Genomic DNA, 24,089 nt, shown 5'->3' with positions numbered 1-24,089 from the left:
GTTCTCTGTTCAGTGAGTCCTCCAGATCAGAGGCAGTAGGGATGACCAGGGATGTTCTCTGTTTAGTGAGTCCTCCAGATCAGAGGCAGTAGGGATGACCAGGGATGTTCTCTGTTTAGTGAGTCCTCCAGATCAGAGGCAGTAGGGATGATCAGGGATGTTCTCTGTTTAGTGAGTCCTCCAGATCAGAGGCAGTAGGGATGACCAGGGATGTTCTCTGTTTAGTGAGTCCTCCAGATCAGAGGCAGTAGGGATGACCAGGGATGTTCTCTGTTTAGTGAGTCCTCCAGATCAGAGGCAGTAGGGATGACCAGGGATGTTCTCTGTTTAGTGAGTCCTCCAGATCAGAGGCAGTAGGGATGACTAGGGATGTTCTCGTTTTAGTGAGTCCTCCAGATCAGAGGCAGTAGGGATGACCAGGGATGTTCTCTGTTTAGTGAGTGCTCCAGATCAGAGGCAGTGGGGATGACCAGGGATGTTCTCTGTTTAGTGAGTCCTCCAGATCAGAGGCAGTAGGGATGACCAGGGATGTTCTCTGTTTAGTGAGTCCTCCAGATCAGAGGCATTCGGGATGACCAGGGATGTTCTCTGTTTAGTGAGTCCACCAGATCAGATGCAGTAGGGATGACCAGGGATGTTCTCTGTTCAGTGAGTCCTCCAGAAAGATGTAGTAGGGAGGACCAGGGATGTTCTCTGTTTAGTGAGTCCTCCAGATCAGAGGCAGTAGGGATGACTAGGGATGTTCTCTGTTTAGTGAATCCACCAGATCAGAGGCAGTGGGGATGACCAGGGATGTTCTCTGTTTAGTGAGTCCTCCAGATCAGAGGCATTCGGGATGACCAGGGATGTTCTCTGTTTAGTGAGTCCTCCAGATCAGAGGCAGTTGGGATGACCAGGGATGTTCTCTGTTTAGTGAGTCCTCCAGATCAGAGGCAGTAGGGATGACCAGGGATGTTCTCTGTTTAGTGAGTCCTCCAGATCAGAGGCAGTAGGGATGACCAGGGATGTTCTCTGTTTAGTGAGTCCTCCAGATCAGAGGCAGTAGGGATGACCAGGGATGTTCTCTGTTTAGTGAATCCACCAGATCAGAGGCAGTAGGGTTGACCAGGGATGTTCTCTGTTTAGTGAGTCCACCAGATCAGAGGCAGAAGGGATGACCAGGGATGTTCTCTGTTTAGTGAGTCCTCCAGATCAGAGGCAGTAGGGATGACCAGGGATGTTCTCTGTTTAGTGAGTCTGTCAGATCAGAGGCAGTAGAGATGACCAGGGATGTTCTCTGTTTAGTGAGTCCTCCAGATCAGAGGCAGTAGGGATGACCAGGGATGTTCTCTGTTTAGTGAGTCCTCCAGATCAGAGGCAGTAGGGATGACCAGGGATGTTCTCTGTTTAGTGAGTCCTCCAGATCAGAGGCAGTAGGGATGACCAGGGATGTTCTCTGTTTAATGAGTCCTCCAGATCAGAGACAGTAGGGATGACCAGGGATGTTCTCTTTTTAGTGAGTCCTCCAGATCAGAGGCAGTAGGGAGGACCAGGGATGTTCTCTTAATAAGTGTGAGAATTGCATCATATTCATGTTCTGCTAAGCATTTAAAATGCAAAAGTACTTTTGGCTGTCAGGGAAAACACAGAGTAAAAAGTACATTTTATTTAGGAATGTAGTAAAGTAAAAGTTATCAAAAATATAAATAGTAAAATACAAATACCTTAAAAATACTATTTTACACCACTGCCTTATGGGATCCATGTAGGACCCTTTCCACAGAGGGTTCCACATGGAACCTGAAATGAGTTCTCCCTGGAACCAAAAAGCATTCTCCCTGGAACCAAAAAGGATTCTCCCTGGAACCAAAAAGGATTCTCCCTGGAACCAAAAAGGATTCTCCCTGGAACCAAAAAGGGTTCTCCCTGGAACCAAAAAGGATTCTCCCTGGAACCAAAAAGGATTCTCCCTGGAACCAAAAAGGATTCTCCCTGGAACCAAAAAGGATTCTCCCTGGAACCAAAAAGGATTCTCCCTGGAACCAAAAAGGATTCTCCCTGGAACCAAAAAGGATTCTCGCTGGAACCAAAAAGGATTCTCGCTGGAACCAAAAAGGATTCTCGCTGGAACCAAAAGGATTCTCGCTGGAACCAAAAAGGATTCTCCCTGGAACCAAAAAGGATTCTCCCTGGAACCAAAAAGGATTCTCGCTGGAACCAAAAAGGATTCTCGCTGGAACCAAAAGGATTCTCGCTGGAACCAAAAAGGATTCTCCCTGGAACCAAAAAGGATTCTCCCTGGAACCAAAAGGATTCTCGCTGGAACCAAAAAGGGTTCTCCCTGGAACCAAAAAGGATTCTCCCTGGAACCAAAAAGGATTCTCCCTGGAACCAAAAAGGATTCTCCCTGGAACCAAAAGCATTCTCCCTGGAACCAAAAACCAAAAGGATTCTCCCTGGAACCAAAAAGGATTCTCCCTGGAACCAAAAAGGGTTCTCCCTGGAACCAAAAAGGATTCTCCCTGGAACCAAAAAGGATTCTCCCTGGAACCAAAAAGGATTCTCCCTGGAACCAAAAAGGATTCTCCCTGGAACCAAAAAGGATTCTCCCTGGAACCAAAAATGATTCTCCCTGGAACCAAAAAGGATTCTCCCTGGAACCAAAAAGGATTCTCCCTGGAACCAAAAAGGATTCTCCCTGGAACCAAAAAGGATTCTCCAACGGGAAGAACCCCTCTGGAACCATTTTTTTCTGAGTGTGTTTTTGTGTTCATATTTTCTCTCCAAATATGGCTCCCAGCTGTGTGTCTACCTGAAGGAGGTCCCAAAGTTGTGTGTTTGTGTGAGTCCGTGTGTGTGCTTGTGTGTCCTTCCATCTGTGTGTGTGTGTGTCCGCCCATCCATGTGTGTCTGTGTGTGTATTCTCTAGACAACAGTGTGTTCTCTCTCTCCCCAGTTCCATGGTGAATACGTCTCTGGTGCAGCTCCCCCAACCCAGCCTCTGTCACCACACACCTAACCTCAGCTGGGTGTGAGTATCTATCTATACATCTATACATCTATCTATACATCTATACATCTATCTATCTATCTATCTATCTATCTATCTATCTATCTATCTATCTATCTATCTATCTATCTATCTATCTATCTATCTATCTATCTATCTATCTATACATCTATACATCTATACATCTATACATCTATACATCTATACATCTATACATCTATCTATCTATTTATCTATACATCTATCTATCTATACATCTATCTATACATGTAACTCACCAGCATTTCAACCAGACTTTTCTGAAATATATCCTTTGTTCGTACCCCCCAAGGCAATTCCCCTGCTCCATGACGCCACCGGCAGAGAATAGGTGTTTGGAGTGGACTCTTAGTCTGACTCAGGAGGCGTTGAATTACCATCCACCACTTCCGAGTATATTACTTGCTAATGTTCAGTCCCTGGACAATAAAGTAGACAAGCTCAGGGCGAGGATCTCCTTCCAGAGAGACTTCAGGGACTTTAACATACTCTGTTTCACAGAATCTTTGCTCTCTCCAGATATACTGTCTCCGTGCCAGCTGAGTTCTCAGTCTTTCACATCAACCGAAATTAAGAACTCTCCAGGAAAAAGAAGGTGGAGTTGACAGTAGTTAATCATGAAACATACACTACCTTTCAATAGTTTGGGGTCACTTAGAAGCATCCTTGTCTTTGAAAGAAAAGCACATTTTTTTGTCCATTAAAATAGCATCAAATTGATCAGAAATACAGTGTAGACATTGTTAATGTTGTAAATGACTATTGTAGCTGGAAACGGTTGATTTTTAATGGAATATCTACATAGGCGTACAGAGGCCCATTATCAGCAACCATCACTCCTGTGTTCCAATGGCACGTTGTGTTAGCTAATCCAAGTTTATCATTTTAAAAGGCTTATCGATCATCAGAAAACATTTGCAATTATTATTAGCACAGCTGAAAGCTGTTGTCCTGATTAAAGAAGCAATGAAACTGGCCTTTAGACTAGTTGAGTATCTGGAGCATCAGCATTTGTGGGTTCGATTACAGGCTCAAACTGTCCAGAATCAAATAACTTTCTTCCAAAACTCGTCAGTCTATTCTTGTTTCTTTGTACTGTGTTTCTGATAATTTTGATGTTATTTTCATGGACAAAAAGTGTGATTTTCTATCAAAAACAAGGACATTTATAAGTGGCCCCAAACTTTTGAAAGGTAGTGTATGTTTCATGATTAACTACTGTAATTGTGGTAATGTATAGGAACTCAAGTCCTTTCCCCTACCTGTGATACCACACAATAAAATGCAGACCTCATTCCCTCCCAAGAGAATTCTCTTCGGTAATTGTCATAGCCCTGTATATTCCCCCTCAAGCCGATTCCACAACAGCTCTCAGGGAATGAACCTGGACTTTGTGAAAACTGGGAACCACATATCCCGAGGCCGCATTTATTGTAGCTGGGGATTTTCACAAAGCAAATTTGAGGAAAACGTAACCGAAGTTCTATCAACATATCGCTTCCAGTACTTTAAAAACTCTAGACCATTGCTACTCTCCCTTCCGAGATGGCTACAAAGCCCTCCCCCACCCTCCCATCGGCAAATCAGATCAGGTCTACATCCTGATCCTCCCTTCCTATAGGCAGAAACTCAAACAGGAACTACCCGTGGGAAGGACTGTTAAACGTTGGTCTGACCAATCGGAACCCATGCTTCAAGATTGTTTTGATCACGCGGACTAGGATCTGTTCTGAGTTGCCTCTGAGAATAAAATTGACGTTGACACAGTGACTGAGTTCATCAGGAAGTGTATAAGGGGACTTTGTTCAAACTTTGACGATTAAAACCTATTCCAAACCTAAAACCGTGGATAGATGGCAGCATTTGGTGCAAATCAGAAAGCACAAACCATCACATTTAACTACAGACCGAGAATATGGTCAAGCACAAACAGTCCAGCTATGCCCTCTGTAACAAACAGGCAAAACATCAATACAAACACAAAGTGGAAATGCAAGTCAATGGCTGAGACACGTGACGTGTATATGGCAGGGACTCTAGACAATCTCGGATTATAAATGGAAAACCTGCAATGTCCAACATTTTGCTCCTGGACAAGCTAAACACCTTCTTTGCCTGCTTTGAGGGCAACACGGTACCGCTGATGCGGGCTACCACTGCTCCCGTGGGCTACCACTGCTCCCGTGGGCTACCACTGCTCCCGTGGGCTACCACTGCTCCCGTGGGCTACCACTGCTCCCGTGGGCTACCACTGCTCCCGTGGGCTACCACTGCTCCCGTGGGCTACCACTGCTCCCGTGGGCTACCACTGCTCCCGTGGGCTACCACTGCTCCCGTGGGCTACCACTGCTCCCGTGGGCTACCACTGCTCCCGTCGCCTACCACTGCTCCCGTCGCCTACCACTGCTCCCGTGGGCTACCACTGCTCCCGTGGGCTACCACTGCTCCCGTGGGCTACCACTGCTCCCGTGGGCTACCACTGCTCCCGTGGGCTACCACTGCTCCCGTGGGCTACCACTGCTCCCGTCGCCTACCACTGCTCCCGTGGGCTACCACTGCTCCCGTGGGCTACCACTGCTCCCGTGGGCTACCACTGCTCCCGTGGGCTACCACTGCTCCCGTGGGCTACCACTGCTCCCGTGGGCTACCACTGCTCCCGTCGCCTACCACTGCTCCCGTGGGCTACCACTGCTCCCGTGGGCTACCACTGCTCCCGTGGGCTACCACTGCTCCCGTGGGCTACCACTGCTCCCGTCGCCTACCACTGCTCCCGTGGGCTACCACTGCCTACTGCTCCCGTCGCCTACCACCTCTCCACTGCTCCCTGTGGGCTAACACTGCTCCTGTGGGCTACCACTGCTCCCGTGGGCTACCACTGCTCCCGTGGGCTACCACTGCTCCCGTGGGCTACCACTGCTACCACTGCTCGCCTACCACTGCTCCCGTGGGCTACCACTGCTCCCCGCCTACCACTGGGCTACCACTGCTCCCGTGGGCTACCACTGCTCCCGTGGGCTACCACTGCTCCCGCGGGCTACCACTGCTCCCGTGGGCTACCACTGCTCCCGTGGGCTACCACTGCTCCCGTGGGCTACCACTGCTCTCGCAGGCTACCACTGCTCCCGTCGGCTACCACTGCTCCCGTGGGCTACCACTGCTCCCGTGGGCTACCACTGCTCCCGTGGCCAACGTGAGTAAGACATCGCATGGCTGACGGGCCAGACGGCATCCCTAGCCGTGTCCTCAGAGCATGTACAGACCAGCTGGCTGGAGTGTTTACGGACAATCTCTCCCAGTCTGATGTCCCCACTTGCTTTAAGACGCCCACCATTGTTCCTGTACCCAAGAAGGTAAAGACAACTGAATGAAATGACTATCTCCCCGTAGCACTCTGTCAACATGAAGAGCTTTGAGAGACGAGTCAAGAATCATATCACCCCCCTTACCCAACACCCTAGACCCACTCCAATTTGTATACTGCCTCAAAGATATCCACGGATGACACATTAGCCATCGCACTGCACACTGCCCTATCCCATCTGGACAAGAGGAATACCAATGTAAGAATGCTGTTCATTGACCAGAGCTCAGCTCTGAATTTCATAGTGCTCATTATTAAGCTCTGGGCCCTGGGTCTGAACCCCGTCCTGTGGAATTGAGTCCTGGACTTCCTGACGGGCTGCCCCCCCAGGTGGAGAAGGTAGGAAACAACACCTCCACGTCGCTGATCCTCAACACGGGGGCCCCACAAGGGTGCGTACTCAGCCCCCTCCTGTACTCCCTGTTCACCCATGACTGCGTGGCCATGCACGTCTCCAACTCAATCATCAAGTTTGTAGATGACACAACAGTAGTAGGTGACAGCCTACAGGAAGGAGGGCCCTGGCAGAGTGGTACCAGGAAAATAACCTCTCTTTCAACAAAATGAAGGAGCTCATCGTGGACTTCAGGAGACAGCAGAGGAAGCACCTACCTTTCCACGTGGACAGGCCGGAGAAGGTGAAAAGCTTGAAATCGGAAATGGTTCACCCAACCAAACAACCTCAGGAGGCTGAAGAAATGTGTCTCTTTGCCCATAAGACACAAACTTACAGATCCACCATTGAGAGCATTGTGTTGGGCTGTATCGCCGCCTGGTATGACAACTGCACCATCCACAACCGCAGGGCTCACCAAAGGGCACACTGCCTGCCCTCCAGGACATCTACAGCACTCGGTGTCACAGGAAGGCCAAGAAGATCATCGAGGACCTCAGCCACGCGAGCCACAGCCTGTTCCTCCCGCTATCATCCAGAAGGCGAGGTCAGTATAGGTACATCAAAGTTCGGACCGAGAGACTGAAAAAACAGCTTCTATCTCAAGGCCATCAGACTGTTAGCCATCACTAGGCGGCTTCCACCCGGTTACGTAACCCTGCACCTTAGAGGCTGCTGCCCCATATACATAGACATGGAATCACTTTAATAATGTTTACATACTGCTCCACTCTGAAAGTACAGATGCTTCAAAGCTTGAACAGAGAGACTGAGAAACAGCTTCTTTCTCAAGGCTATCAGACTGTTAAATAGTCACCAGCCTCCAACCTGCCCTGAACTTTAGTCACTGTTACGAGATGCCTACCACCGGGTTACTCTGCCATGCACTTTAGAGGCTACTGCCTGTACATAGACATGGAACACTGGTCACTTTAATAATGTTTACATACTGTTTAACTCCTTCAAGACTATTGGAAAAAGCATTCCAGGTGAAACTGTTTGAGAGAATGCCAAGAGTGTGCAAAGCTATCATCAAGGCAAAGGGTGGCTACTTTGAAGAATCTCAAATATATTTTGATTTCTTTAACACTATTTCGGTTACGACATGATTCCATACATGTTATTTCATAGTTTTGATGTCTTCACTACTATTCTACAATGTAGAAAATAGTATAAATAAATCAAAACTGGAATGGTCCTTTACACTGCTCCAAAATTCCAAAATCCTGGGCATTAATATGGTGTTGATTCCCCCCCTTGCTGCGGGAACTTGGTTCAGCCACAAGAGCATTAGTTGAGCAGTGATGTTGGGCGTTCCAATTCATCCCAAAGGTGTGGTTACAATTCATTCCAAATATGGATTGTATTTACAATGGTGTTTGTTCTTCAAAAATCAAATCAAATCCAATTTCTTTATATAACCCTTCGCACATCAGCTGATATCTCAAAGTGCTGTACAGAAACCCAGCCTAAAACCCCAAACAGCAAGCAATGCAGATGTAGAAGCACAGTGGCTAGGAAAAACTCCCTAGAAAGGCCAAAACCTAGGAAGAAACCTAGAGAGGAACCAGGCTATGTGGGGTGGCCAGTCCTCTTCTGGCTGTGCCAGGTGGAGATTATAACAGAACATGGCCAAGATGTTCAAATGTTCATAAATGACCAGCATGGTCAAATAATAATAATCACAGGCAGAACAGTTGAAACTGGAGCAGCAGCACAGCCAGGTGGACTGGAGACAGCAAGGAGTCATCATGTCAGGTAGTCCTGAGGCATGGTCCTAGGGCTCAGGTCCTCCGAGAGAGAGAAAGAATGAGAGAAAGAGCGAATTAGAGAGAGCATATTTAAATTCACACAGGACACCGGATAGGACAGGAGAAGTACTCCAGATATAACAAACTGACCCTAGCCCTTCGACATATAAACTACTGGTTGCGCTGGTTGCCCTTTTCTTTTGGCAACAGGTCACATCTTGCTGCTGTGATGGCACACTGTGGTATTTCACCCAATAGATATAGGAGTTTATCAAAATGTGATTTATTTTCAAATTCTTTGTAGGTCTGTGTAATCTGAGGGAAATATGTGTCTCTAATATGGTCATACATTTAGCAGGAGGTTAGGAAGTGCAGCTCAGTTTCCACCTCATTTTGTGGGCAGTGAGCACATAGCCTGTCTTCTCTTGAGAGCCAGGTCTGTCTACAGCGGCCTTTCTCAATAGCAAGGCTATCCTCACTAAGTCTGTACATTGTCAAAGCTTTCCTTAATTTTGGGTCAGTCACAGTGGTCAGGTATTCTGCCGCTGTGTACTCTCTGTGTAGAGCCAAATAGCATTCTGTTTTTTTGTTAATTCCTTCCAATGTGTCAAGGAATTATCTTTTTGTTTTCTCATGATTTGGTTGGGTCTAATTGTGCTGCTGTCCTGGGGCTCTGTGGGGTGTGTTTGTGTTTGTGAACAGAGCCCCAGGACCAGCTTGCTTAGTGGACTCTTCTCCAGGTTCATCTCTCTGTAGGTGATGGCTTTGTTATGGAAGGTTTGGGAATCGCTTCCTTTTAGGTGGTTGGAAAATGTAATGTCTCTTTTATGGATTTGAATAATTAGTGGGTATCGGCCTAATTCTGCTCTGCATGCATTATTTGGTTTTCTACGTTGTACACTGTGGATATTTTTACAGAATTCTGCGTGCGGAGTCTCAATTTGGTGTTTGTCCCATTTAGTGAATTCTTGGTTGGTGAGCGGACCCCAGACCTCACAACCATAAAGGACAATGGGCTCTATGACTGATTCAAGTATTTTTAGCCAAATCCTAATTGGTCGAATTTTATGTTCCTTTTGATGGCTTGGCTCTCTCACTCTCTGTCTGTCTGTCTGTCTGTCTGTCTGTCTGTCTGTCTGTCTGTCTGTCTGTCTGTCTGTCTGTCTGTCTGTCTGTCTGTCTGTCTGTCTGTCTGTCTGTCTGTCTGTCTGTCTGTCTGTCTGTCTGTCTGTCTGTCTGTCTGTCTGTCTGTCTGTCTGTCTGTCTGTCTGTCTGTCTGTCTGTCTGTCTGTCTGTCTGTCTGTCTGTCTGTCTGTCTGTCTGTCTGTCTGTCTGTCTGTCTGTCTGTCTGTCTGTCTGTCTGTCTGTCTGTCCATCCTATCCCTATTGAGTATGTATCATAATAATAATTTGACTGTCATTATTAGTAAAAACAAAGACAGCCTTTAAGAGGTTATTTTCTCCTGCAGTTATTGTTATTAACACACAGAGAGAGAGATATATATCCCTCCAGTTTGAAGGGCTTAGATTAGTATCCGGCTGCAGACAAAGATAATGATAATGTTAGCCAGCGGTCAGCCTGACCGTGTGATGTAACAGTGTACACCAATGTTCTCTGTCTCTCTCTCTCTCTCTCTCTCTCTCTGTCTCTCTCTCTCTGTCTCTGTCTCTCTCCTCTCTCTCTCTCTCTGTGTCTCTCTCTCTCCCCTCTCTCTCTCTCCCTCTCTCTCTCTCTCCCTCTGTCTCTGTCTCTCTCTCCCTCTCTCTCTCTCTCTCCTCTCTCTCTCTCTCCCTCTGTCTCTGTCTCTGTCTCTCTCTCCCTCTCTCTCTCTCTCTCCCCTCTCTCTCTCTCCCTCTGTCTCTGTCTCTCTCCCTCTCTCTCTCCCTCTGTCTCTGTCTCTCTGTCCCTCTCTCTCTCTCTCTCTCCCTCTGTCTCTGTCTCTCTCCCTCTGTCTCTCTGTCTCTGTCTCTGTCTCTGTCTCTGTCTCTCTCTGTCTCTCTCTCTCTCTCTCTCTCTCTCTCTCTCTCTCTCTCTCTCTCTCTCTCTCTCTGTCTCCCTCTCTCTCTCTCTCTCTCTCCAGGGATTTTGAGGGGAACCAGGTCTTAACCATCAACTACTCCACTCTGATAACCTGCAGCCAGCTCACTGTACTGTAAGTACAAAGCACCTGTGTCAATACAGGCGCATATCATGGGATCATACCCACACATCTGGCTAAGGGATCATACCCACACATCCAGTCAATACAGGCGCACATCATGGGATCATACCCACACATCGTCAATACAGGCACCTATCATGGGATCATACCCACACATCGTCAATACAGGCACCTATCATGGGATCATACCCACACATCGTCAATACAGGCACCTATCATGGGATCATACCCACACATCGTCAATACAGGCACATATCATGGGATCATACCCACACATCGTCAATACAGGCACGTATCATGGGATCATACCCACACATCGTCAATACAGACACATATCATGCATTCCTAATTAATACACAAAATATTATCATTTAGTTGCCAGATTACATTTTAACCAAGTATTGTTCTAAGTATTGTTCTATTTTTCTAAGCACACCTCTTGATCGGTCTTTTGTTCTCCTGACTGGAGGTGCTTTTTTAGAATAAACTAAATATGCTTCTCCACATCTCTGCTAAATTATGGGGTGAAAGGTGGAAAGGAATGTGAGTCATTGTTCAGTACATTTAGTTAATAGTTATTGCTTCCTTTTCTATAGTCCGCCCACCTTGACAGCAGGCACGCCAGCTAAGATAGTTATCTAGTCTACCTGATAGCTGGTTAAATAGTTTTGAGGTTGGTAGATAGGGCCCCTGCCTGGTTAGCGAAAGCTAACTTCATAAAATTGCTCGGTCAATCAATCAAATGTATTTATAAAGCCCATTTTACGTTTGTATTTTTTAAATTGTATCTTTATTTAACTAGGCAAATCAGTTAAGAACAAATCCGTATTTACAATGACGGCCTAGGAACAGTGGGTTAAACTGCCTTCTTCAGGGGCAGAACGACAGATTTTGTTTTACCTTGACATCGATAGATGTCACAAAGTGCTTGTACAGAAACCCAACCTAAAACCCAAACAGCAAGCGACACAGATGTAGAAGTAAGGCAAGGTATTACAGTGAAACAACCAAATATTTTTGTTTTATTTATTTATCAAGAAGGAATCAATATCTCAGTTCCTTTCTGTTTCTATTACAGCATCTCTCTTTAAGACGACCTGAGGTTGGTAGGATATCCCCCGTCTGATACAATATCCTACAGACATGTCTGGTAGATACCAAGACAGAGACTTCCTGTTAAAACCATGTCTGGTTGATACCAAGTCAGGTACTTCCTGTTAAAACCATGCCTGGTTGATACCAAGACATGTACTTCCTGTTAAAACCATGCCTGGTTGATACCAAGTCAGGTACTTCCTGTTAAAACCATGCCTGGTTGATACCAAGACGGGTACTTCCTGTTAAAACCATGCCTGGTTGATACCAAGACAGGTACTTCCTGTTAAAACCATGCCTGGTTGATACCAAGACAGGGACTTCCTGTTAATACCTACGTTCTTAAAGACTTTGTAAAGTCTAGAGAGCCATGTCTGTCTATGACGGCCTTTCTCAATAGCAAGGCTCACTGAGTCTGTACATAATCAAATAGTTATGTTCCTTTTGATGGCATAGAATGCCCTTCTTCACAGCTTTGTGAAAGTTACCTGTGGCGCTGATGTTTAGGCCAAGGTATGTATAGTTTTTTGTGTGCTCTAGGGCAACAGTGTCTAGATGGAATTTGTATTTGTGGTCCTGGCGACTGGACCTTTTTTGGAACACCATTATTTTGTTCTTACTGAGATTTACTGTCAGGGCCCAGGTCTGACAGAATCTGTGCAGAAGATCTAGGTGCTGTTGTAGGCCCTCCTTGGTTGGTGACAGAAGCACCAGATCATCAGCAAACAGCAGACATTTGACCTCGGATTCTAGTAGGCTGAGGCCGGGTGCTGCAGACTCTTGTAGTGCCCGAGCCAATTCGTTGATATATATGTTGAAGAGGGTGGGGCTTAAGCTTCATCCCTGTCTCACCCCACGACCCTGTGTGAAGAAATTGGTGTGTTTTTTGGCAATTTTAACCACACACTTGTTGTTTGTGTACATGGATTTTATAATGTCGTATGTTTTATCCTCAACACCACTTTGCCTCATGCCAAATTGAGTCGAAGGCTTTTTTGAAATCAACAAAGCATGAAAAGACTTTGCCTTTGTTTTGGTTTGTTTGGTTGTCAATTAGGGCATGCAGGGTGAAAACATGGTCTGTTGTACGGTAATTTGGTAAAAAGCCAATTTGACATTTGCTCAGTACGTTGTTTTCATTGAGGAAATGTACGAGTCTGCTGTTAATGATAATGCAGAGGATTTTCCCAAGGTTACTGTTGACGCATATTCCACAGAAGTAATTGGGGTCAAATTTGTCTACACTTTTGTGGATTGGGGTGATCAGTCCTTGGTTTCCAAATATTGGGGAAGATGCCAGAGCTAAGGATGATGTTAAAGAGTTTTAGTATAGCCAATTGGAATTTGATGTCTGTATATTTGATAATTTCATTAAGGATACCATCAACACCACAGGCCTTTTTGGGTTGGAGGGTTTTTATTTTGTCCTGTCACTCATTCAATGTAACTGGAGAATCCAGTGGGTTCTGGTAGTCTTTAATAGTTTATTCTAAGATTTGTATTTGATCATGTTTTTGCTCTTTATTCTTTGTTATAGAGCCAAAAAGATTGGAGAAGTGGTTTACCCATACATCTCCGTTTTGGATAGATAATTATTTGTGTTGTTGTTTGTTTAGTGTTTTCCAATTTTCCCAGAAGTGGTTAGAGTCAATGGATTCTTCAATTATATTGAGCTGATTTCTGATGTGCTGTTCCTTCTTTTTCCGTAGTGTATTTCTGTATTGTTTTAGTGATTCACCATAGTGAAGGCGTAGACTCAGGTTTTCCGGGTCTCTATGTTTTTGGTCAGTTTCTCAATTTCTTTCTTAGATTTTTGCATTCTTCATTTTCTTTGGTTTTCTATTTGAGATGTTTAGATTTGATAGGGAAGCTGAGAGGTAAAATATACTGTTAAGATTTTATACTGCCAAGTTTACACCTTCACTATTACTATGGAACCTGTTGTCCAGGAAATTGTCTAAAAGGGATTGAATTTGTTGTTGCCTAATTGTTTTTTGGTAGGTTTCCAAACTGCATTCTGTTGGGGAATAATCAGAATTAGGTGGTAACATAGGTAAGATGTTTTATATTCATCATATGTTTGTAAATTACTTCTCATCAGAATGTTATTTTTGTATAATACTGTGGCGGGGTTTGCAGTATCTGTTCTATATCAAGACTAAGTTGTTTGGGCCGGAGAGAGGGGAGAGGTCAAGCGTGTATCTCTTGGCTCCACAATGTCTGTGTGCCAGTCAGTGTGTCTCTGTGATCTTGTCAAGATAGGATGGATTTGATATATGCCTGTTGATATGGAGGATTTGTTTATGGTTCTAGGGTTTGAGTAAGGAGACAAAGCTGAACGATAAATTATGCCTATGCTGTCGGGCTATGTGTGTCTTTTGCTATTAAAGGATCTCAGCTGCAATGTGTGAGGGACTCTCAGAGAATTCATTGATACACACTGAATTGATCTTCCGGCGCCGACAGAGATGGCCGCCTCGCTTCGCGTTCCTAGGAAACTATGCAGTTTTTTTTTTTTTTACGTGTTATTTCTTACATTAGTACCCCAGGTCATCTTAGATTTCATTACATACAGTCGAGAAGAACTACTGAATATAAGATCAGCGTCAACTCACCATCAGTACGACCAAGAATATGTTTTCCGCGCCACGGATCCTGTGTTCTGCCTTACAAACAGGTCAACGGAATGGATCGCATGCAGCGAAAAAAAAAACGACTTCGTAAAAGAGGGAAACGTAGCGGTCTTCTGGTCAGACTCAGGACACGGGCACATCGCGCACCACTCCCTAGCATTCTTCTTGCCAATGTCCAGTCTCTTGACAACAAGGTTGATGAAATCCGAGCAAGGGTAGTATTCCAGAGGGACATCAAAGACTGTAACGTTCTCTGCTTCACCGAAACATGGCTCACTGGAGAGACGCTATCCGGGGCGGTGCAGCCAACGGGTTTCTCCACGCATCGCGCCGACAGAAACAAACATCTTTCTGGTAAGAAGAGTGGCGGGGGCGTATGCCTCATGACTAACGAGACATGGTGTGATGAAAGAAACATACAGGAACTCAAATCCTTCTGTTCACCTGATTTAGAATTCCTCACAATCAAATGTAGACCGCATTATCTACCAAGAGAATTCTCTTCGATTATAATCACAGCCGTATATATCCCCCCCCCAAGCAGACACATCGATGGCTCTGAACGAACTTTATTTAACTCTTTGCAAACTGGAAACCATTTATCCGGAGGCTGCATTCATTGTAGCTGGGGATTTTAACAAAGCTAATCTGAAAACAAGACTTCCTAAATTTTATCAGCATATCGATTGCGCAACCAGGGGTGGTAAAACCTTGGATCATTGTTACTCTAACTTCTGCGACGCATATAAGGCCCTGCCCCGCCTCCCTTTTGGAAAAGCTGACCACGACTCCATTTTGTTGATCCCTGCCTACAGACAGAAACTTAAACAAGAGGCTCCCACGCTGAGGTCTGTCCAACGCTGGTCCGACCAAGCTGACTCCACACTCCAAGACTGCTTCCATCACGTGGACTGGGACATGTTTCGTATTGCGTCAGATAAAAATATTGACGAATACGCTGATTCGGTGTGCGAGTTCATTAGAACGTGCGTTGAAGATGTCGTTCCCATAGCAACGATAAAAACATTCCCTAACCAGAAACCGTGGATTGATGGCAGCATTCGCGTGAAACTGAAAGCGCGAACCACTGCTTTTAATCAGGGCAAGGTGTCTGGTAACATGACCGAATATAAACAATGCAGCTATTCCCTCCGCAAGGCTATTAAACAAGCTAAGCGTCAGTACAGAGACAAAGTAGAATCTCAATTCAATGGCTCAGACAGAAGAGGCATGTGGCAGGGTCTACAGTCAATCACGGACTACAAGAAGAAACCCAGCCCAGTCACGGACCAGGATGTCTTGCTCCCAGGCAGACTAAATAACTTTTTTGCCCGCTTTGAGGACAATACAGTGCCACTGACACGGCCTGCAACGAAAACATGCGGTCTCTCCTTCACTGCAGCCGAGGTGAGTAAGACATTTAAATGTGTTAACCCTCGCAAGGCTGCAGGCCCAGACGGCATCCCCAGCCGCGCCCTCAGAGCATGCGCAGACCAGCTGGCTGGTGTGTTTACGGACATATTCAATCACTCCCTATACCAGTCTGCTGTTCCCACATGCTTCAAGAGGGCCACCATTGTTCCTGTTCCCAAGAAAGCTAAGGTAACTGAGCTAAACGACTACCGCCCCGTAGCACTCACTTCCGTCATCATGAAGTGCTTTGAGAGACTAGTCAATGACAATATCACCTCCACCCCACCTGACACCCTGACCCACTCCAATTTGCTTACCGCCCAAATAGGTCCACAGACGACGCAATCTCAACCACACTGCACACTGCCCTAACCCACCTGGACAAGAGGAATACCTATGTGAGAATGCTGTTCATCGACTACAGCTCGGCATTCAACACCATAGTACCCTCCAAGCTCGTCATCAAGCTCGACCCCGCCCTGTGCAACTGGGTACTGGACTTCCTGACGGGCCGCCCCCAGGTGGTGAGGGTAGGCAACAACATCTCCTCCCCGCTGATCCTCAACACGGGGGCCCCACAAGGGTGCGTTCTGAGCCCTCTCCTGTACTCCCTGTTCACCCACGACTGCGTGGCCACGCACGCCTCCAACTCAATCATCAAGTTTGCGGACGACACAACAGTGGTAGGCTTGATTACCAACAACGACGAGATGGCCTACAGAGAGGAGGTGAGGGCCTTCGGAGTGTGGTGTCAGGAAAATAACCTCACACTCAACGTCAACAAAACTAAGGAGATGATTGTGGACTTCAGGAAACAGCAGAGGGAACACCCCCCTATCCACATCGATGGAACAGTAGTGGAGAGGGTAGTGGAGAGGGTAGTGGTCCTTCTGTGGCTCAGTTGGTAGAGCATGGCGCTTGTAACGCCAGGGTAGTGGGTTCAATTCCCGGGACCACCCATACGTAGAATGTATGCACACATGACTGTAAGTCGCTTTGGATAAAAGCGTCAGCTAAATGGCATATATTATATTATTATTATAGGGTAGCAAGTTTTAAGTTCCTCGGCATACACATCACAGACGAACTGAATTGGTCCACTCACACTGACAGCGTCGTGAAGAAGGCGCAGCAGCGCCTCTTCAACCTCAGGAAGCTGAAGAAATTCGGCTTGTCGCCAAAAGCACTCACAAGCTTCTACAGATGCACAATCGAGAGCATCCTGGCGGGCTGTATCACCGCCTGGTACGGCAACTGCTCCGCCCTCAACCGCAAGGCTCTCCAGAGGGTAGTGAGGTCTGCACAACGCATCACCGGGGGCAAACTACCTGCCCTCCAGGACACCTACACCACCCGATGTTACAGGAAGGCCATAAAGATCAACAAGGACATCAACCACCCGAGCCACTGCCTGTTCACCCCGCTATCATCCAGAAGGCGAGGTCAGTACAGGTGCATCAAAGCTGGGACCGAGAGACTGAAAAACAGCTTCTATCTCAAGGCCATCAGACTGTTAAACAGCCACCACTAACATTGAGTGGCTGCTGCCAACACACTGTCATTGACACTGACCCAACTCCAGCCACTTTAATAATGGGAATTGATGGGAAATGATGTAAATATATCACTAGCCACTTTAAACAATGCTACCTTATATAATGTTACTTACCCTACATTATTCATCTCATATGCATACGTATATACTGTACTCTATATCACCGACTGCATCCTTATGTAATACATGTATCACTAGCCACTTTAACTATGCCACTTTGTTTACTTTGTCTACATACTCATCTCATATGTATATACTGTACTCGATACCATCTACTGTATGCTGCCCTGTACCATCACTCATTCATATATCGTTATGTACATATTCTTTATCCCCTTCACTGTGTATAAGACAGTAGTTTTGGAATTGTTAGTTAGATTACTTGTTGGTTATCACTGCATTGTCGGAACTAGAAGCATAAGCATTTCGCTACACTCGCATTAACATCTGCTAACCATGTGTATGTGACAAATAAAATGTGATTTGATTTTTTGATTTGATTTGTCTCTCTCTCTCTCTCTGTCTCTCTCACTCTCTCACTCTCTCTCTGTCTCTCTCTGTCTCTCTCTGTCTGTCTGTCTGTCTGTCTGTCTGTCTGTCTGTCTGTCTGTCTGTCTGTCTGTGTCTCTCTGTCTCTCTGTCATGTTGTCTCTCTCTCTCTCTTTGTCTCTCATGAACTAATAAACTCTAAACTACATCACTTTATGACGCTTGTTGTTGCCATTAAGTGGTTTCAGTAAAACTCTTCAGTCATTAAAGTCTGAGCCTCTTTTTAAAAGTCAAACAACGTTCTCCTTATCATTCTGATGACGGTCATCAACAGCACTCTCAACCCTGTGATCAAGTCCTTTAGATGTTCTTTATCTCTCGCTCTCTCTCATTCCCCCATGCTCTCTCTCCATCTATCTGTCTGTCTGTCTGTCTGTCTGTCTGTCTGTCTGTCTGTCTGTCTGTCTGTCTGTCTGTCTGTCTGTCTGTCTGTCTGTCTGTGCCTCCCTCCCTCCCTCCCTCCCTCCCTCCCTGCCTGCCTGCCTCCCTGCCTCCCTCCCAATTTCAATTGTGCAAATAGTTGAAGTACAAAAGGGAAAATAAATCAACAGAAATATGGGTTGTATTTACAACGGCGTTTGTTCTTCACTGCCCTTTCAGGTCACGAATCTCACTGCTGTTTTGTCACACTGTGGTATTTTACATTTTTTATTTCACCTTTATTTAACCAGGTCGGCTAGTTGAGAACAAGTTTTCATTTACAACTGCGACCTGGCCAAGATAAAGCAAAGCAGTATGACAAAAACACAGAGTTACACATGGGATAAACAAACGTACAGTCAATAACACAATAGAACAATCTATATACAGTGTGTGGTAAGGCATTAAATACCCTTGTCTGACGAAACGCTGGACGTAAATATTTTTGTATGTGAGCTCCTAGAGAGAGCGGCTCTCCTTTATTTTTTAAGCAATAAAGTGGCGAACTAATTACAATTACAATTTAGCAATTAACTCTGTGCAGATGAGGATGTGCAAGTAGAAATACTGGTGTGCAAAAGAGAAGAAAAACAAAAACAAATATGGGGATGAGGTAGTTGGTTGGGCTATTTACAGATGGGCTATGTACAGGTACAATGATCGGTAAGCTGCTCTGACAACTGATGGTAGTTGGTTGGATGGGCTATTTACAGATGGGCTATCAGATACACAGCAATCAGTAAGCTGCTCAGATATGTTTAGAGTTAGTGAGGGGGATATAAGTCTCCAGTTTCAGTGATTTTTGCAATTTGTTCCAGTCATTGGTAGCAGAGAAATGGAAGGAAAGGCGGCCGGACGAGGTGTTGGCTTTGGGGGTGACCAGTGAAATATACCTGCTGGAGCACGTGCTACGGGTGGGTGCTTCTATGGTGACCAGTGAGCTGAGATAAGGCAGGGCTTTACCTAGCAAAGACTTATAGATGACCTGGAGCCAGTGGGTTTGGCAACGAATATGTAGCGAGGGCCAGCCAGAGAGAGCATACAGGTCACAGTGGTGGGTAGTATATGGGCACTGTGATAGACTGCATCCAATTTGCTGAGTAGATTGTTGGAGGCTATTTTGTAAATGACATCGCTGAAGTCCAGGATTGGTAGGATAGTCAGCTTTACGAGGGTATGTTTGGAAGCATGAATGAGGGAGGCTTTGTTGCGATATTGGAAGATGATTCTAGATTTAATTTTGGATTGGAGATGCTTAATGGAGTCTGGAAGGAGAGTTTACAGTCTAGTCAGACACCTAGGTTGTCCACATATGCTAAGTCAGAACCATCCAGAGAAGTGGTGCTAGTCGGGCGGGAGGGTGCGGGCAGCGATCGGTTGAAGAGCATGCATTTAGTTTTACTAGCATTTAAGAGCAGTTGGAGGCCACGGAAGGAGTATTGTATGGCATTGAAGCTCGTTTGGAGGTTTTTTAACACAGTGTCCAAAGAAGGGCCAGAAGTATACAGAATGGTGTCGTCTGTGTAGAGGTGGATCAGAGACTCACAAGCAGCAAGAGCGACATCATTGATGTATACAGAGAAGAGAGTCAGCCTGAGAATTGAACCCTGTTGCACCCCCATAGAGACTGCCAGAGGTCCGGACAACAGGCCCTCTGATTTGACACACTGAACACTGTCTGAGAAGTAGTTAGTGAACCAGGCGAGGCAGTCATTAGAGAAACCAAAGCTGTTGAGTCTGCCGACAAGAATACGGTGATTGACAGAGTCGAAAGCCTTGGCCAGGTTGATGACGACAGCTGCACAGTATTGTCTCTTATTGATGGCGGTTATGATATCGTTTAGGACCTTGAGCGTGGCTGAGGTGCATCCGTGACCAACTCTGAAACCAGATTGCACAGTGGAAAATGTACGGTGGGATTCGAAATGGTCAGTGATCTGTTTATTAATTTGGCTTTCGGAGACTTTAATAGGGCAGGCCAGGATGGATACAGGTCTAAAGGCAGGCCAGGATGGATACAGGTCTAAAGGCAGGCCAGGATGGATACAGGTCTAAAGGCAGGCCAGGATGGATACAGGTCTAAAGGCAGGGCAGGATGGATACAGGTCTGTAACAGTTTGGGTCTAAAGGCAGGCCAGGATGGATACAGGTCTAAAGGCAGGGCAGGATGGATACAGGTCTAAAGGCAGGGCAGGATGGATTACAGGTCTAAAGGCAGGGCAGGATGGATACAGGTCTAGAGGCAGGCCAGGATGGATACAGGTCTAAAGGCAGGGCAGGATGGATACAGGTCTAAAGGCAGGCCAGGATGGATACAGGTCTAAAGGCAGGCCAGGATGGATACAGGTCTAAAGGCAGGCCAGGATGGATACAGGTCTAAAGGCAGGCCAGGATGGATACAGGTCTAAAGGCAGGCCAGGATGGATACAGGTCTAAAGGCAGGCCAGGATGGATATATGTCTGTAACAGTTTGGGTCTAGAGGCAGGGCAGGATGGATATAGGTCTGTAACAGTTTGGGTCTAGAGGCAGGGCAGGATGGATATAGGTCTGTAACAGTTTGGGTCTAAAGGCAGGCCAGGATGGATATATGTCTATAACAGTTTGGGTCTAAAGGCAGGCCAGGATGGATATAGGTCTGTAACAGTTTGGGTCTAAAGGCAGGGCAGGATGAGATATAGGTCTGTAACAGTTTGGGTCTAGAGGCAGGGCAGGATAGATATAGGTCTGTAGCAGTTTGGGTCTAGAGGCAGGGCAGGGCAGGATGGATATAGGTCTGTAACAGTTTGGGTCTAGAGGCAGGGCAGGATGAGATATAGATCTGTAACAGTTTGGGTCTAGAGGCAGGGCAGGATGGATATAGGTCTGTAACAGTTTGGGTCTAGAGGCAGGGCAGGATGGATATAGGTCTGTAACAGTTTGGGTCTAGAGGCAGGGCAGGGCAGGATGGATATAGGTCTGTAACAGTTTGGGTCTAGAGGCAGGGCAGGATAGATATAGGTCTGTAACAGTTTGGGTCTAGAGGCAGGGCAGGATAGATATAGGTCTGTAACAGTTTGGGTCTAGAGGCAGGGCAGGATGGATATAGGTCTGTAACAGTTTGGGTCTAGAGGCAGGGCAGGATAGATATAGGTCTATAGCAGTTTGGGTCTAGAGGCAGGGCAGGGCAGGATGGATATAGGTCTGTAACAGTTTGGGTCTAGAGGCAGGGCAGGGCAGGGCAGGATGGATATAGGTCTGTAACAGTTTGGGTCTAGAGGCAGGGCAGGATGGATATATGTCTATAACAGTTTGGGTCTAGAGGCAGGGCAGGATGAGATATAGGTCTGTAACAGTTTGGGTCTAGAGGCAGGGCAGGATGGATATAGGTCTGTAACAGTTTGGGTGTAGAGGCAAGGCAGGATGGATATAGGTCTGTAACAGTTTGGGTCTAGAGGCAGGGCAGGATGGATATAGGTCTGTAACAGTTTGGGTCTAGAGGCAGGGCAGTATAGATATAGGTCTGTAGCAGTTTGGGTCTAGAGGCAGGGCAGGATGGATATAGGTCTGTAACAGTTTGGGTCTAGAGGCAGGGCAGGGCAGGGCAGGATGGATATAGGTCTGTAACAGTTTGGGTCTAGAGGCAGGGCAGGATGGATATAGGTCTGTAACAGTTTGGGTCTAGAGGCAGGGCAGGGCAGGATGGATATAGGTCTGTAACAGTTTGGGTCTAGAGGCAGGGCAGGATGGATATAGGTCTATAACAGTTTGGGTCTAGAGGCAGGGCAGGATGGATATAGGTCTGTAACAGTTTGGGTCTAGAGGCAGGGCAGGATGGATATAGGTCTATAACAGTTTGGGTCTAGAGGCAGGGCAGGATGGATATAGGTCTGTAACAGTTTGGGTCTAGAGGCAGGGCAGGATGGATATAGGTCTGTAACAGTTTGGGTCTAGAGGCAGGGCAGGATGGATATAGGTCTGTAACAGTTTGGGTCTAGAGGCAGGGCAGGATGGATATAGGTCTGTAACAGTTTGGGTCTAGAGGCAGGGCAGGATGGATATAGGTCTGTAACAGTTTGGGTCTAGAGGCAGGGCAGGATGGATATAGGTCTGTAACAGTTTGGGTCTAGAGGCAGGGCAGGATGGATATAGGTCTGTAACAGTTTGGGTCTAGAGGAAGGGCAGGGCAGGATGGATATAGGTCTGTAACAGTTTGGGTATAGAGGCAGGGCAGGGCAGGATGGATATAGATCTGTAACAGTTTGGGTCTAGAGGCAGGCCAGGATGGATATAGGTCTGTAACAGTTTGGGTCTAAAGGCAGGGCAGGATGAGATATAGGTCTGTAACAGTTTGGGTCTAGAGGCAGGGCAGGATAGATATAGGTCTGTAGCAGTTTGGGTCTAGAGGCAGGGCAGGGCAGGATGGATATAGGTCTGTAACAGTTTGGGTCTAGAGGCAGGGCAGGATGAGATATAGATCTGTAACAGTTTGGGTCTAGAGGCAGGGCAGGATGGATATAGGTCTGTAACAGTTTGGGTCTAGAGGCAGGGCAGGATGGATATAGGTCTGTAACAGTTTGGGTCTAGAGGCAGGGCAGGGCAGGATGGATATAGGTCTGTAACAGTTTGGGTCTAGAGGCAGGGCAGGATAGATATAGGTCTGTAACAGTTTGGGTCTAGAGGCAGGGCAGGATAGATATAGGTCTGTAACAGTTTGGGTCTAGAGGCAGGGCAGGATGGATATAGGTCTGTAACAGTTTGGGTCTAGAGGCAGGGCAGGATAGATATAGGTCTATAGCAGTTTGGGTCTAGAGGCAGGGCAGGGCAGGATGGATATAGGTCTGTAACAGTTTGGGTCTAGAGGCAGGGCAGGGCAGGGCAGGATGGATATAGGTCTGTAACAGTTTGGGTTTAGAGGCAGGGCAGGATGGATATAGGTCTGTAGCAGTTTGGGTCTAGAGGCAGGGCAGGGCAGGATGGATATAGGTCTGTAACAGTTTGGGTCTAGAGGCAGGGCAGGATGGATATATGTCTATAACAGTTTGGGTCTAGAGGCAGGGCAGGATGAGATATAGGTCTGTAACAGTTTGGGTCTAGAGGCAGGGCAGGATGGATATAGGTCTGTAACAGTTTGGGTGTAGAGGCAAGGCAGGATGGATATAGGTCTGTAACAGTTTGGGTCTAGAGGCAGGGCAGGATGGATATAGGTCTGTAACAGTTTGGGTCTAGAGGCAGGGCAGTATAGATATAGGTCTGTAGCAGTTTGGGTCTAGAGGCAGGGCAGGATGGATATAGGTCTGTAACAGTTTGGGTCTAGAGGCAGGGCAGGGCAGGGCAGGATGGATATAGGTCTGTAACAGTTTGGGTTTAGAGGCAGGGCAGGATGGATATAGGTCTGTAGCAGTTTGGGTCTAGAGGCAGGGCAGGGCAGGATGGATATAGGTCTGTAACAGTTTGGGTCTAGAGGCAGGGCAGGATGGATATAGGTCTATAACAGTTTGGGTCTAGAGGCAGGGCAGGATGGATATAGGTCTGTAACAGTTTGGGTCTAGAGGCAGGGCAGGATGGATATAGGTCTATAACAGTTTGGGTCTAGAGGCAGGGCAGGATGGATATAGGTCTGTAACAGTTTGGGTCTAGAGGCAGGGCAGGATGGATATAGGTCTGTAACAGTTTGGGTCTAGAGGCAGGGCAGGATGGATATAGGTCTGTAACAGTTTGGGTCTAGAGGCAGGGCAGGATGGATATAGG

General features: G+C 46.5%; 1 protein-coding gene across 1 annotated transcript in view; it reads left to right on the top strand.

The window, feature by feature from the left end:
- The window catches only part of LOC127906216 (relaxin receptor 2-like), a 145,754-nt gene that overhangs the window by 58,575 nt on the left and 63,090 nt on the right, over nucleotides 1-24,089 (top strand). Inside the window, exons 9-10 of the mRNA XM_052457497.1 lie at nucleotides 2,936-3,010; nucleotides 10,616-10,687. Coding sequence (XP_052313457.1) covers nucleotides 2,936-3,010; nucleotides 10,616-10,687 — 147 coding nt within the window. The remainder of the gene's footprint in view (nucleotides 1-2,935; nucleotides 3,011-10,615; nucleotides 10,688-24,089) is intronic.

The sequence above is a fragment of the Oncorhynchus keta genome, chromosome 11 (genome assembly GCF_023373465.1).
Source record: "Oncorhynchus keta strain PuntledgeMale-10-30-2019 chromosome 11, Oket_V2, whole genome shotgun sequence".
Lineage (NCBI taxonomy): Eukaryota > Metazoa > Chordata > Actinopteri > Salmoniformes > Salmonidae > Oncorhynchus > Oncorhynchus keta.
Note: the sequence above shows the minus strand (reverse complement) of the source record. Positions and strands in the feature narration are given on the sequence as shown.